The sequence below is a fragment of the Colossoma macropomum genome, unplaced genomic scaffold (genome assembly GCF_904425465.1).
Source record: "Colossoma macropomum unplaced genomic scaffold, Colossoma_macropomum, whole genome shotgun sequence".
NCBI lineage: Eukaryota > Metazoa > Chordata > Actinopteri > Characiformes > Serrasalmidae > Colossoma > Colossoma macropomum.
The window spans coordinates 6,304,079-6,318,384 of record NW_023494791.1 but is presented as its reverse complement, the minus strand read 5'-3'; the positions used below and the strand labels follow the sequence as shown (position 1 = coordinate 6,318,384).

The following is a 14,306-nucleotide window of genomic DNA, read 5'->3' as shown; positions in this document are numbered from 1 at the left end:
TTCTAATCAGCATGTGATCACCTTCAGGAATTATAAAGAACCAGCAGAGGTCCATCAGCCACTGTTCGTCTAGCATGCAGAAGGAGGCTACCTCAGATCAATACCATTGACTGGTGAGCCAAATATGCAGTGACTAAAGCTGAGAGAAGTAGGTCTAAAGTAATTAAGAGGAAGTGTAACATATACAGGACGTATAAACAACAGTGAACACAATAAGGCCCAATTCAATAAGAAAAAACAGAACCCTACTGGTTTGTGAATAACATTTCCAATATGAATAAACTGGCATATTTAAAACAGGGTGTTAGAAGTGCAGGGGCACAGCTGATCATACTGTGCAGTTCTGCAAGCAATTGGACACTGATACAGTTTTATTGTTTCAGCTCTGTACTCTAGCACACCGGAAATGAAACAAAGTTAAAGTGCAGAATGTCAGCTTTGAGGGTATTTTTATCTGCACTCTTAAAGATAAAGGCATCAAAAATGGATCTGTGGAGCTATGCCACAGAAAAAAATATATCTGGTAGAGAATTTTTCAATGGATGGTTCTTCAATGAAATGTGTGAATGTGAAGAACCTTTCTTATGTCGTAAAGACCCCCACATAATGTAAAAGTTATATACCAATTATAAAGCGATTTTTAAGAGTGAATTATATATATATATATATATATATATACATATATATATATACACACATATATATATATATATATATATATATATATATATATATATATACACACACACACACACACACACACACACACACACACACACACACTACACCACACTACACTGGTGTCAGAAGTGGGACTGCACCCCCTAACAGCCTGTAGAGGAATGTTGCTTCAAAGGCACCAAAGGTCAAAGACGAACGGCAGAGAAAACTGAGCCCAGCCAGAGACTGCAGAAGAAGTGGCAGGATGAGGACCGGTAGTGGAGACGGTGGAAGAAGCAGTGCAGCGAGGCTCCGTAGCAGAGCGCCAGCTGGAGGGAGGCGAAAGAGGCGGCGTGCCCCTCCAGGAACTCTGCTTGAACTCTGAGAGTTTGCCAGGATGACTGACACTTGAAGGAGAGCCTATGTGGCATCCCGCCACTGGCCGCGCTGCTGTAGGAGAATTTGAAATTTGAGAAAACACTGTTGATGTGAATGACAGAAAGCTAGCAAGCAAGACATTCGTTTGTAATAAAATGCTATTTTGCAAGCTAAAAACTGTTCAACTCTGAAATCAGGTGCATTTCACTCCCTGCATTCAATTTACACCCTCTAAAACAGTTTGTATATACTGTATATTTTACTGGCCTTTTAAAACAATATGAACAACTTGTATAAAGCTTTTACTGTTAGTATTGGCGATCCAATGAGCTAAGTATAGCCAGGCCTTCTTACAAACACATGCTACCTTTAATTAAAATATCAACTTCACCATTTACAAGCTTTTGGAATTCAATTTATATTAACCACTTACTTTTGAACACATTCTGCAGATGCAGCTGTTTCACCTTTCAGTGTTTCTCTTGAACTTTTTTCGGGTCAGAATTACGGTGGACAGAAGACTGTGAAGGACACTTCAGTACCATCCTCGAAAACGGTCAGAATGTAGGCTGCATTTCACTGCCGTGTTTGAAGAATTCTTCTGATGGGCACAGCCTTGAATGACATAGCGCTCTAGGAATGCAGCCCACCAAGACTGCAGCCTAGTTTTGGAATGCAACTCATAAGACTTTGTCTGAGAACTCTACAGGCTTCTTATGTACTTTTCAGCAAACTGTAACCTGGCCTTTCCGTTCCTGAAGCTTCCCAGTGGTTTTCATCTTGTGATGAACCCTCTGAAGTCGTGCGGGTGTGTTCTTCTCTTTCTGCTAGTCTTCGACACATCTGTGCCTACATCCTGGATACCGTTCTTGATCTGTTAAAGTTTCTGAAAGTATTCTTTGGTCATCCACTGCTGTAGTCTTCCAAGCACTGCTGGTGCATTTAAACAACAGACTTTGACATTTTTAATGTTCTGAACCGTTTTCTGATTATTCTGATCTTTCAGCCTCATCATGATCTGCTTTACTGGCATTAGATCTTTTTTGAGTTTTGTGAGATGACCGCAACAGACCCCAGATGTAAACTTTCTGTTCACTTTCTTGTGCATGAACTATTGATACAGCAACATGCAGCTGTTCAATTAACAGTTGAGTAACCTACTGTCTGAATACTTTTCATCCACAAAAATGGAAGAATTATAGGGATACAGCAAAATTTTGGCCATTGAAACATTTTGGACAAAAACCGTCACAGGTGCCACTTTTCCGACTGAAAGAGAAAAAAGAAAATTTTGGTTCAAAGTGGTTTGACATCACTTGACAAAACAACATCCACCTCGATATGCATAATATAGCAAAACAACAGAGGCAGAGAGGTAATCCACTACTAGCACAACCACATCTGTAGCCACAGGACTTGAAAAGACAATAAAACATCCAAAAATTATGGGATTCATTGCCTTGGATGACCGTTTTCTGTTGAATGCTGGATTTCACAGACACATACTATGGCCTACATACTGTAATACTTTTAGTTTTTAGATTTGCAGATTTGATCAAGAACAAAAGAGTATTTTCTTTATTATATCATATTTTTATGTTTAGTATATTTAGTCCAAAGCATAAACAGAACACACACACACACACATTATCTAAGCTGCTTATTCTTCTGGGTTGTGGAGCCTATCCCAGTGGTCATTAGGCAGAAGGCAGGAAACAGCCTGAACAGGCCACCAGTCCATCACAGGGCAGACACACAGACATGCACACTGACACACACATTCACACCTAGGGGCAATTTAGCATCTCCAATTCGCCAAAGACCAGTCTTTGGACTGTGGGAGGAAACCAGAGCACCCAGAGGAAACCCACAGAGACACAGGGAGAACACGCAGACTCCACACAGAACGAACCCTGGCTGGGGAATCAAACCCAGACTCCAGTGTGCCACCATGCCGCCCATAAATACAAGAGCAAAAAAACAACAAAAAAACTTTGGTTTCAGTTTTCAGCCAGGTGTGTCTTAATTTTGGTTTCAGTTTGGGCTTTCTTTTCTGTGCATCCCTAGAGGTTTATGTATAAAAAGGGCTGTAATTCTATAATTCCTAGATAGCTGAGCCAAAATGGACGTGCGTATCATTGAGTTAAGGCTGGCAGTGTGCACTTTAGCTTCACAGTTTCTGATGTGCTCAAGAACAGAGCCAAAAGAAACATCAAAAATGACAAAAACATCACTGTTAATTACTTCCAGATTACATAGTTTATGATAATAAATACATTTTTCCATCTGAATTTGTCTGTATTAGATTGGAGAGTTCTGGTAAAATACGTTATTAGCAGCACCTGGCCATTACTTACCTGTATTGTTCTTCCCTGGAAGAGCACATAGTGGAATGGAAAGAAAAGTGAATCTATATTTTAAAATACTTTAATATTTATCTGAAATAATATTTCTCAAAATATGTGTCTTTTAACAATCTGTAGTACAGTTCTCTAAGGTTCATCATTTTCTCTCACGTCAAAGAACACATACGAGCGGGATATGCCATAAAAGCTCGTACATACTGACATTTGCTGGAAAATGTTTCAACCATAGATATATACTTATAGGTAGATAAACCATTAATTTACATTTTATACAGTAAAAACATTTATTTTTAACAATTTTACCTACATTTAATCAAAAAAGTACAGCATATTTAATAATTTTACAAATTCTTCATAAAAAATATATTTCTGTACAAAAACAATTTTCTTTTGCACCTACTTCAAGTCAGCAGCACATGATAGAATGATGTGAGTGAGTAAAGAGCGTGACTGGTGGTCTGAACGCAGTTTTACAGCTTGTCAAGTTGGTAAACTATTTTACAGAGGTGGGGAAATGGAAGGGAAAAAGAAAAGTCGACATTATTGCAGCAAGCCTGGAGAAAGGCAAGATGTGGATTATCTAGGTTGTTGTAAGATGGCGCTCGCAGTTTGAGGGGGACAGAACCAAAGACCATTAGAAGTGGCTCACTTTAACCTGACCAGTCCATCACAGCACGAACAGTGCATAACTTGTGCATAAACACGGTTCTGTCTGGCAGAGGGATTTGACTGTAGAGCGTTTTAGGAACACTGCGTCGAGATAAAGCAAATGTCTGGGGTTTTACACAATGGTGTGACAACACTCCTCAAGATTCTTTACAATCTGTTCGAAAATCAGTGATATTCAGAAGCAAACATGTTACAGTGGCGTCGCGTACATTGGATGCTGAGCCAGTGACGTGTTGAAGCGCCAGTGCGTATGACAGCATATTCTTTTTTTTTAAGAAAAACAAAACTGGGATCAGGTAGTTTACAGAATTAAAAAAAAAAGTGAGCATTTACACTGAGTACATGCACTGTTTACCAGCATGGTCAGAAAAACCCAGCAAACTGATGATTAAAATCACAGTGAATATGCACCCAAGAAGCCCTAGACTCTTTAACTAGGTGATGATACATGTCATTGGGAATCGTAACGGCCCCGTCATGCTTACGAATCTCTAATAAGGCAGTGTTTCTTCGAGAGGATGTTTCATCTTCATCTCAGTGCTTCTGTATCTCAGAGAACTGTGTGGGGAGATACAGGACAAGTCAAAGTGGAACAAAAGGGGAAAGATGACAAAAACAGAATTAACTTGGAAAATCTCATAAAGGCATCAGACGATGGCCTAGAACACGTGATTACCGACAGATCAACAGAAAAACAGTGATTCAACGTAAGTGCAGCATTCTTCAAAATAAAGATTCGCACAATAAAAAAAAAAAATCTATCCTTCCGCACAAGAGGTATTTGATACACTGTAAGCAAAGTGGGATGAGATCAAGCAGAAGGAAAAATGGAAGAAGAAATAAGGTGTAAATGAACATGAAAGCTGAACAATGAGTGTCTAAATATTCAGTGGAAAAAAATAAAAAACGCTTCACGTCTAGACTTGTCAAAGCGCTTGACCAGACATTTCTTTCCGATTAGATCAGCGAGTAGACGGTAGCGTCCGCGTCAAACGTGCTTCGGGAGGGAAAGGGAATGAAGAGAAATAAAAATGGAATGGCTGGCTTAAAAGAACAGTTTCAAAGCTTTAAAGTGTGTCCTTATAACCTTTCAGATAGGTCTCATGTAAACATAAACAGAACTTTATTTGCAGAGCTAATTTCGAAAATATAATCAGACTCTCTCTTGATAGACATAGCATGACATCATGCTCTTTATGGATATGGAATTATATGTTTATATACATATGGTCGGAAACCCTGTATATTATTTCTTTTTTTCTGTGTTCATTTGAGTTCATGTCCTTCTCATACTAGTGCAAAATTTGTGCGATAAAGTTTTTTTATTCTTTTTTTTCCTCCCCCTCCAACACAGCGGCTGACCGTTTCGTCCACAGCACAGAGATCAGAGTCTTGCGCTAATCCTAACATCCCCAGTTCTGTCGGAGACGTGTGGTTGAGCCACAACAGTCCAGTTGCTCTGTTCATTGTCCCTTCGTCTTCACTGAAGAAAATACACTGGGCCAGAGCAACTTTGCAGCTTTTAAAGACACTTCAACATCTTCCCGATTGTTCGTTTTTTGTTTTTTTTTGTTTTTTTTTTTGTTTTTTTTGGAAGGGAGGGGAAGAACGACATGAAAAAAGAGAGGATAGAAAAAAAATCCTTTTCATCCTATGTGTGCTGTTAGTGGTGTTGTTCCTTGCTCCGGTCACTTGTTATGACCACAGACAGCACGCGAGCTTAGTTTCAGATAAAAAAAGGTTCAGTTTTGTATCTTTGACCCTTTTTTGTCTTTTGTGGTTGTTTTAAAAAAACAGAAATAGCCGTCCGTGTTCGGAAATGATCAGAGTGAGCTTGCGGAGGAGTAAAGTTCACGCCCACTTCCCAAAATGCGCTCAGTGAAAAAGAAATAGAGCACGCTGGTGCAGTCCGGAGCTGCTAACGAAGGCTATACTACTGTGCACACCGTGTTGAGCGTAGTATCGAACCTCACGGCTTTGGCCTCCGTCGGCTTCATATTGGTGTCGTACATCGGGTTTTCGAACGACGCTTGACCATTTGTGTTCTCATGCCCTGCGTAGCCATTGTACTGTACTTTTGGTCTTGTTCTGCCAAAGGAAGAGATCGATCATGTTACCACTGGAAACAAGCCAAAGCTTGAGGCTTATCTCTCTCTTTTTAACACTGTAAGAGTTCAACTTCCAAAGTAGGACATTCACAAAAATAGCAGTGCATTCCAAAGTATATATATATATTTATATATTTGCATGATTTAAAGAGTAACATAGACATTAGAAATGTTAGATCGAGCCTTACAAAAAAGAAATAAAATAAATAAAAAGACATGATGCCCTCGTCCAGAGATGGGGAGAGACAGATGTGTGCTATCCAAGTTAAAAAATAAAAGAAAAAACCTCCCAACCTCATTATCTCACTTTCTTTCTCTTTCAGTATTTTGCCCCAGCTGACCGCGCATGCACTCATTTCAAGCATTTTTGAAGCAGATATTTAACATGCTGCACTGCCCAGCCAAGCCTTTCCACAGCAATGAGGTAAGGTTAAATGTTAAAGATGACTGGGAGCCTGGACCCTGCTGAACTTCCTCCAATAAAGGAAGCCGTGTAAAACTGAGCGACTGCAGAAAGCCCCCTGTGTTTGAGCAGGTTGCCATTAACATATAAAAACAACATATACATCCAAACCCCATTTTCAAACTACTGCCAACCTGTTTTGGAGCATGAATCAATGTGAGTGGGAGGCTATTATGCCTGCTGGCCAAAAACTGCACATTTATTATGTACTGCATGCAGAAAAAACAAACAAACAAACAAAAAAAAACACATCATGACCATCATGACCACAAGCTAAAAAAAATGCCAGGAAACAAGCTAGAGACATAATGCCTCTCTCCATAAGGCCTGATGGGGAGAAATTTCTTCTTCTCGGCTCTAATAATTAAGGCCTAAAATAATCCCGCTCTGGAAAGGTCACTGCTTTCCCCAATCCGTAGAAGTTAGAGAAGTGTAACTGATAGCCCCTTCCCCAGCTGCCCCGCCGCAGCCATGATTTATGGTCACACACAAATTGTACGATAATCTAAATAAATGACCTGCATCTCGAACCAAATTCAAAATCCCTCCCCTCTGGAGCGCGAGGGCTGTATCACACTTCAAAGACCCTCAACTCCAAATAAAAAAAAAGAAAAAAAAGAAAAAGAAAACGACTCATGACATTTTGGTGGCACATTTACATAAACGGAAAATAAACAAGATGGCTTTTAGTTGGTAGAATTAGAGACAGAGATGAAGACCACAAACGTAGCATGGCTCCCCCCATTACCATCCCCACCCAGGCCTGTCACGATCAGAAACTTTTATCTTACAATTATCATAAATAATTGCAGTTAGCAATTATGATGTTGATTTTAACTATCTAGGGTTACTTTAACAAAGTTACAATATATTAAAAAAAAATAATAATTTTTAATTATTTAGACCTGTAGACCTTCAGTAATTAACTCAAACACACCATTCTAGTTTGCATTCTGGGGCACTTAGTGGTCATCTAACAGTGCAGGGTGATCATTTAGAGTAGCTAAGAACTAGTTAAACTAGCTAAAAGGTGAGCAAAATAATATTTTATCATCACTGTTACAAAATTTTATTGTGGATATAGTCAGTACTTAGAGAACACTGACCAACTGCTTTCGTTATAAAGAGTGAATATCTAGTCCTGTTTGACTGGATTTAGCGCAGTGCAGTATGTGAAATGTTTAAACATCTTTGTACTTTGTAGTTTTTAAATGTGCCACTTCAGGTCATTTTTGTCTGTTCCAAATCACCAAACCTCAGACAAACTGAACATAATAACACGTACTTTTCCCAGTATTGCTATATTATTTTTTTGCCATATCACCCACCCCCTAAGCTAAACCGTCTTTCTGTAAGACTGTGGGTTTTTACCGAAGGTAGAGGAGAACGTCCAGCTGAGGATCGACTTAGCTGGAGCTCAAATAAACAAACATTACCAAGGTAGATGGACCGTTAAAACAAGTCTTTAATGACAACTGACATAAACCTACAGAAATATTTATAAACACTAAACGCAACGTGCCAATTTTGATCAAAGTTAGCTAAATTAGCTTTTACGACAGATGACACCTACTAGAATAAGCATTCATCAACATTTATGTAGGGTTATGTCAGTTGTCATGACAAGCTTATGCAGTTGTCATGTAGCCTTATGAACAGTACCCTACGGTAAAGTGTTACCAATAAAAGATGAACAGATCAAAGTGGACAAAAGCAGCCTTCAATAACAGGCAACAACAGCTGGAATATGCTTTGATAAATGTTTATGTAGGTTTATGTCAGTTATCATGAAGAGCTAATGCAAGTGTCATGTAGCCTTATAAACACTGCCCTACAGTACAGTGTTACAGAAGAGCTTTTGTTGTTTGTGTTAGACCAATGATGTGTATCAATAAAAGTGTTTTATTTTTACATTTATTTGCCTGAAGGTGCATCCAACTCATATTCTGTTTGTTGATGTAAACGTGTGATTGTTGAATCTAACGACAGAGGAAAATGACTGTGATCAGCTTAAATAACTGCGATTATCTCAAACAACAGCTGGTTATGTAATAACTGTGACAGGCCTAACACCACCCAAACCCCCCTCCCCACACACATCGTGCATCCTCCTCTCACTCTGACGAGATGAGCAAAAAGAAAAGGAGACGATGGTGATGTGGCAGCAGAGGGCTCGTTGCCTAGTGATTTAGCTTCTGGGGTCTTACCTGGAGCCGGCCCTGATTACGTCTTTGGGTCTCTCATTGTCATCTGTCTCTTGTGATAGTACCCTGCCAATTTTTTTATTTGTTTTAATAATTGGGCAATTGTCACCCATCATGACAGATTTTTTTTAACTGCATGTCACATTCGTCTGTTGCTTGCTTTGGTAAACTTAGGAAAACTCCAATGCTCTTCATACTTTTTTCCTTTTTTTGAAAATTTTTACACAAACAATGCCACAGTTTAAAATGTGAAATGTATCAACTTTACTTCTAATCAATCTTGCTGCTAATCAGCCACATTTACTGAGTGGGCACAGGAGTTTCCCCATAACTGCAGCGAGACAAATGCAAATCAACATCCAACAATGGACAGAACGTCATGGCTAAAGCAGGGTGTGCTCTCTGAGGGGCTTACCTGTGTTTGTAGAGGTAAAAAGCAAATCCTGACAGAATGAGAGCAAAGAACGGCACCAGTATAGCAGCCGCCACTGAGCTGCTGTTTGTGCCATAGTAAGGATTGGAAGAATCCAAATCTGTTGTGATAAGACCTGTAATTGTAATGGGAGAAAATGTGTGAGCAATTAGCACAAAGTTAAACATAACTATACCAGCTAGATCCAAAGTTCTAAATTAAAGACCTATATCCTGCAATTTTATTGTATTTTATTCTTATGTGCTTTTATGTATCAAAAGCAATTAATTTTATTCATTTTTACATGACTATTTTCCAACCTATATCTATCCCTTAGAATTAAACAGGCAGTTTTTGTTACTGTGTCTTTATGATTGATGTATGTAAATGAGCTCTGTTCTGATTGACTGTCCTGTATTGCACCTCATTGCAACTTGTAACTTCAGTGTGAATGGGTGGGGTAAGCTGCTGTAGACTGAATAGGTGGTTATATGTCAATGTGACATCATAAAAAAAATAGTTTCTATTTATGGAGTAAACAGTACAGATTAAAACATTGTTAATGTGCACATACTTTTTTTCTAAAAGGGTGAGAAAGTTCAGTTTTCTATGATGTGGGCCCTTTAAATACTCAAATTCCTTTCTATTGTAAACCACCCTTTGTACAATGCATAGATCAATAGAAATGATCTGGCATGAGGTATGAGTGCTCTTTTCTTCTCTCATAAATTCTTTTTTCAAAAGACAAAATTTTGTTACAACAGCAACAATTTTACACTATTTGAAATATATTTAAGAAACATTTCAGGGGACAAGGCCTGATAGCTCACACAGATCAGCTCTTTTGACCCGTAAGAGACTTGGGTTTGATAAATATGGGCAATTTTCATTAAATAAAACAAAAACAAAAGTGCATGCAGGTATCATTGTACCTTGTCTTGTCAGCTGAAACTTCCCAAAATCTTTACTGTGGATATGACCTTGGTAAACAAACATTTTCTTCTCAGACTCTGCTGTCACCTGGATTTAAAAAAGAGAAAAGGCAGAAAATAGTAATCAAATACAACAACCTTTATTTATGCAAGCCCATGGATGAGTGACTATTCTGTTTCAAGATTCAAGGCCCGTCACAAGAATGTTCACAGGATTTTTTTCTATCAGTCACGTTTTTTTTGTGTAGGTGTTGTGAGGCCCAGTACTGTTTTAAAAATAACAGCTTCTGCAAAAAAGCTAGCATAACTGTGTGGTACTCACATATCCATCCATTGCCCAGTTGTCATTTTTGAATTTACTGAAATACTGCTCTGTTGGGCCTCTTATCTGGTAGACCTTCAGTAACAGATGATTTTCCTCTTTCTTGTACGTTCCTGTGCAAAGTGAACAATAAGACTCTCAATTTTCACTACTAAATGCAATTTTAACACTTATCTCGACGCCAAAATTAAAACGGTCTAAATTCAAATGAAGCCCGGCTCAATAAACAAGACAAGAAAAATGTAAAGAAACATGTTTGGCAGGAAACACGCTCAACTGGAATCATTTTGTTGTAAAATTAATGGGTTCAGAATCAGTCAAATATCACAGTAGAAACTGGTGATGAATAACAATTATTATTGTCACTTTCTTTCCATTCTTTATTATAGAAGGCATCCAAAACAATGCTTCTTCTTGTGGTCAAAGACAAAATACTGTTTTATTATACAGAAGTCATGTGTTGCGTTAATTTTTTTAAATATTTGGTCTGTGGTTCTGTGAATTCCGTTACATTTCTAAAAATGATAGCTTCTCTAAAAAGGTGGTGTAACGTACACTGTGGTATTTACATATCTCTGTCATTTGCCCTCAGCCATCAATGCTGATTTGTCATGTTTACTGCTTATGCATTCAATACTGCATTTAATATGAGGTGATGAGACTTTATTAAATGTTTAATAACTTACCTGAGAGCTTGATCTGCACTCCGCTTTGCTCCAGTAGAGTGACATTGACTCGGCTTGTTGTGGCATTGAATGCATTGACGGTTATTGTGGCAGCCTGCCTCTTGCCAAGGTACTCATAGAAGCCCGCCCAGCCGGAGTTTAAAGAGAAAACGTCCGCGGGAACTGAACAGACGTGAATAAAATTTAGAATACAAACATAACACTGCACATTAGCATGCATGATGTGGGAATTAGTGCGCAGTTTATCAATGCTGTAAGTACACGACTAGAGAGCAAACTGTTTCCCCAAACAATCACAAGCTATGAGCATTATCATTTATTCTATGCTATTTTTCAGCCTAATTTAGAACTACTGTTTTAGAACTGTCTGTCAGGTGACCTCAACATGGAAGCTTCTTGGCAAATTGAAAACGAAGGCACAGCGGCCACAGCAACGGCTCAGAAAAGGTTACGTACCCCGAATCTTGTTTTTCTGTACGTCTGAGTCTCCCTTTGACTTGCTGTTTATTTTGGGTCCAACTAGGAGACAGGACAAATAATTGATAAGTTGACATTTTGCAGGTGCGCTCTGACACTCCTTACATGCATGAACATGGATAATGACTATTATTTAAAGCTTCCTTGTTAAATTCATATTTTTTCCTCATAGAATGATTCATTAGCATTCCTGAATGTGTCATATCATATGCTGCTGCAGCGGTCAAGACCGTATAGGGTTTCGTCAGCCTACTGGATGAAGTTTATATGTAATGTATTCCTAATGCAAGCAATGCTTAAAAGCAAAGTCAGTTTTAACCTCTTTAACCCTGAGGACCTGTCAGTGGGTCCAGAACTCTATTCCAGTCTACTTTAGATATTAACTCAGATCATAGTGTAGTAGTAGTAGTATTATGTAGTACTGTAGTAGTAGTAGGTATTATGATTTAAATTAAACAAAATGTTGTGTGCACTTGTCTTGTTAAACAAACAGAAAAACATATCCTTTAAAATTTTGCCATTTGTTATGGAAGCCCATAACCACCATGTAGATGAGAAAAAAAAAATCTCCTTCTCTGTTTCTTACAAAAGTCAGAAAGAGGCCATGAGCTATTGCTATAATTTTCTGGACAGTTATCAAGTTAATTATAACTTCTTGAGATAATTATCTTGAGATTATAAGATAATTAACTTCAAGATAACAACTTTGATAACTTAAGATTACAAGATAATTAACTCGTTATCCTAAAATAACAATCCAGAAAATTATAACTACCTAATGGCCTCTCTGACCATAATTTCTGGCAGCAGTATGTCTAAATGTCGACGAAGTAACTTAAAATAAAAACTTTTTTTTCTCACAATGTTGACTTTGTATCTTGAAAAAATGTGTTATTTTGTCAAAACATTATAGTAGTATCTAAAAATAATGACATATTTTCTCAAAATATTGATTTAGTACCTCAAAATACTGACTTATTTTTTCAAAAAAACATTCTCTCTGAACATTTACATAGTATCTCAAAATAATCACTTATTTCCTCAAAATGTTGACAAATTTTCTAAAGATATAGGCTTAGTATCTTGAAATAGTTTATTGTCTTGATATATCAAAATCTTTCTATCTGAAATTTAACAGCTCATTATTTTGACATATAAAGTCAAATTTTGAGAAAATAAGAGATACTAAGACAATATTTTGAGAAAATATATCATTTTTTTTAGAGACCCAGATAATATTTTTACATACTGTTGCCAAAAACAGATAAGCGGATAAAAAGGCCATTTTTTCTTCACTATATATATATACTATATATAAATTGACTGTAAGTATAATTCACTGCGTAATTAACTAGGTAATTACTTACGTAAATTACACTGAAATAGTATAGCAATTAGATTATACATTTAAATAGTACAGTAAAACAGTGATAATACCTTAAGACTTCTAAAGGTTAAGTAGGCATGGGCACTGAAGCACACTGTCAGAAAGCCATTTGAGCACCCAGTAAATCACTGGATACTCTTTTCAGCTGTAGTTCATGGGTTAACGTTTCTATTACACTGAACATCCAGCCGATTCTCACGGCACAGGTAAAGGTCAGTACCTTTGCAGACGGGAGGTTTGCCTGACCACCTGCCATCTGGCCTGCACGTCCGGTGCTCGGATCCACCGGCCAGAAAGAAGCCATCCTGGCACGTGTACATGAGGGTGTAGCCCAGCGTCGGCAGGTCAATGGCCCTCACATCCACATGAGATGGTGTCTCGGGCTGCCGGCAGGCGTGTGCTATGCAGAAGGAGGAACAAGAAAAGAATATAGAGAGAATAAGCTGGGGAAGGGCACGACACTGAGGCTTTCTGATCGACGCACAGCCGGCCGACTCCCACACAAAGTAATACTTCACGGGCCGCGAACGGAGCTGCGCCATTGTAGGGAAAAGTTCTGGAACATGCCTTAAGTGCTGCTACCTTACATAATATATGAACCGGGTCTTCACACCTCGCCGTTAGTCGACTTGTGTCTTCACGCTCTTGGGCTCAGACAGTGAAGGCGCTTTATATGAGTGAGGAGCCCCGAGGATTTCACGGAGTGGGCTGTCAAACTCGCCCACAGATTTACAACCCAAGTACAAGCGGCTTAAACTTGCCTAACTTTAATTCTTTCTGCTGAGGCCAGCAATCCCCACTTTTGTCCTTTTGGAAATCAGCCACTGCAAGCGATCATTTCCATCTGAAACGGGCCCTTGCTGTTTCTGTTTCTGTGTTTTTTCTGCAGTTAAGTCTATATGTAGAGCTTTAGGACATAATCACTTGGAAAGACGTAAAGGGGTTTCAGCTCAAGTACATGACACCCCTTCGGAGAACATTTACAAACAAAGGATTAGAATAAATCAAAAAATTGCATTAGCAACTGACCCAGCTACTGCCATCCAGGCTGTCTTTTCCTCTAGACGTCCTCTACACTCAGAGATGCTTTTTCTCATGCTCTATGAAAAATGTGATGACATGCCTTTGGGCTGGCCAGTGTGTCTTGAACCCAAAAATGAACACGAACTCGCAACACTTTCTCCATCTCTCCCTCCCTTGCTTCATATCTGTCACTGACTGTGTTTTAATATGGTCATTCTT

General features: G+C 38.5%; 1 protein-coding gene across 1 annotated transcript in view; it reads right to left on the bottom strand.

The window, feature by feature from the left end:
- Positions 1-5,663: 5,663 nt before the first annotated feature.
- The window catches only part of LOC118810153 (CUB and sushi domain-containing protein 1-like), a 597,007-nt gene continuing 588,364 nt past the window's right edge, over positions 5,664-14,306 (bottom strand). Inside the window, 8 exon segments of the mRNA XM_036573713.1 lie at positions 5,664-6,161; positions 8,852-8,914; positions 9,264-9,396; positions 10,193-10,280; positions 10,515-10,627; positions 11,201-11,362; positions 11,657-11,719; positions 13,285-13,464. Coding sequence (XP_036429606.1) covers positions 6,002-6,161; positions 8,852-8,914; positions 9,264-9,396; positions 10,193-10,280; positions 10,515-10,627; positions 11,201-11,362; positions 11,657-11,719; positions 13,285-13,464 — 962 coding nt within the window. The 3' untranslated portion in view covers positions 5,664-6,001.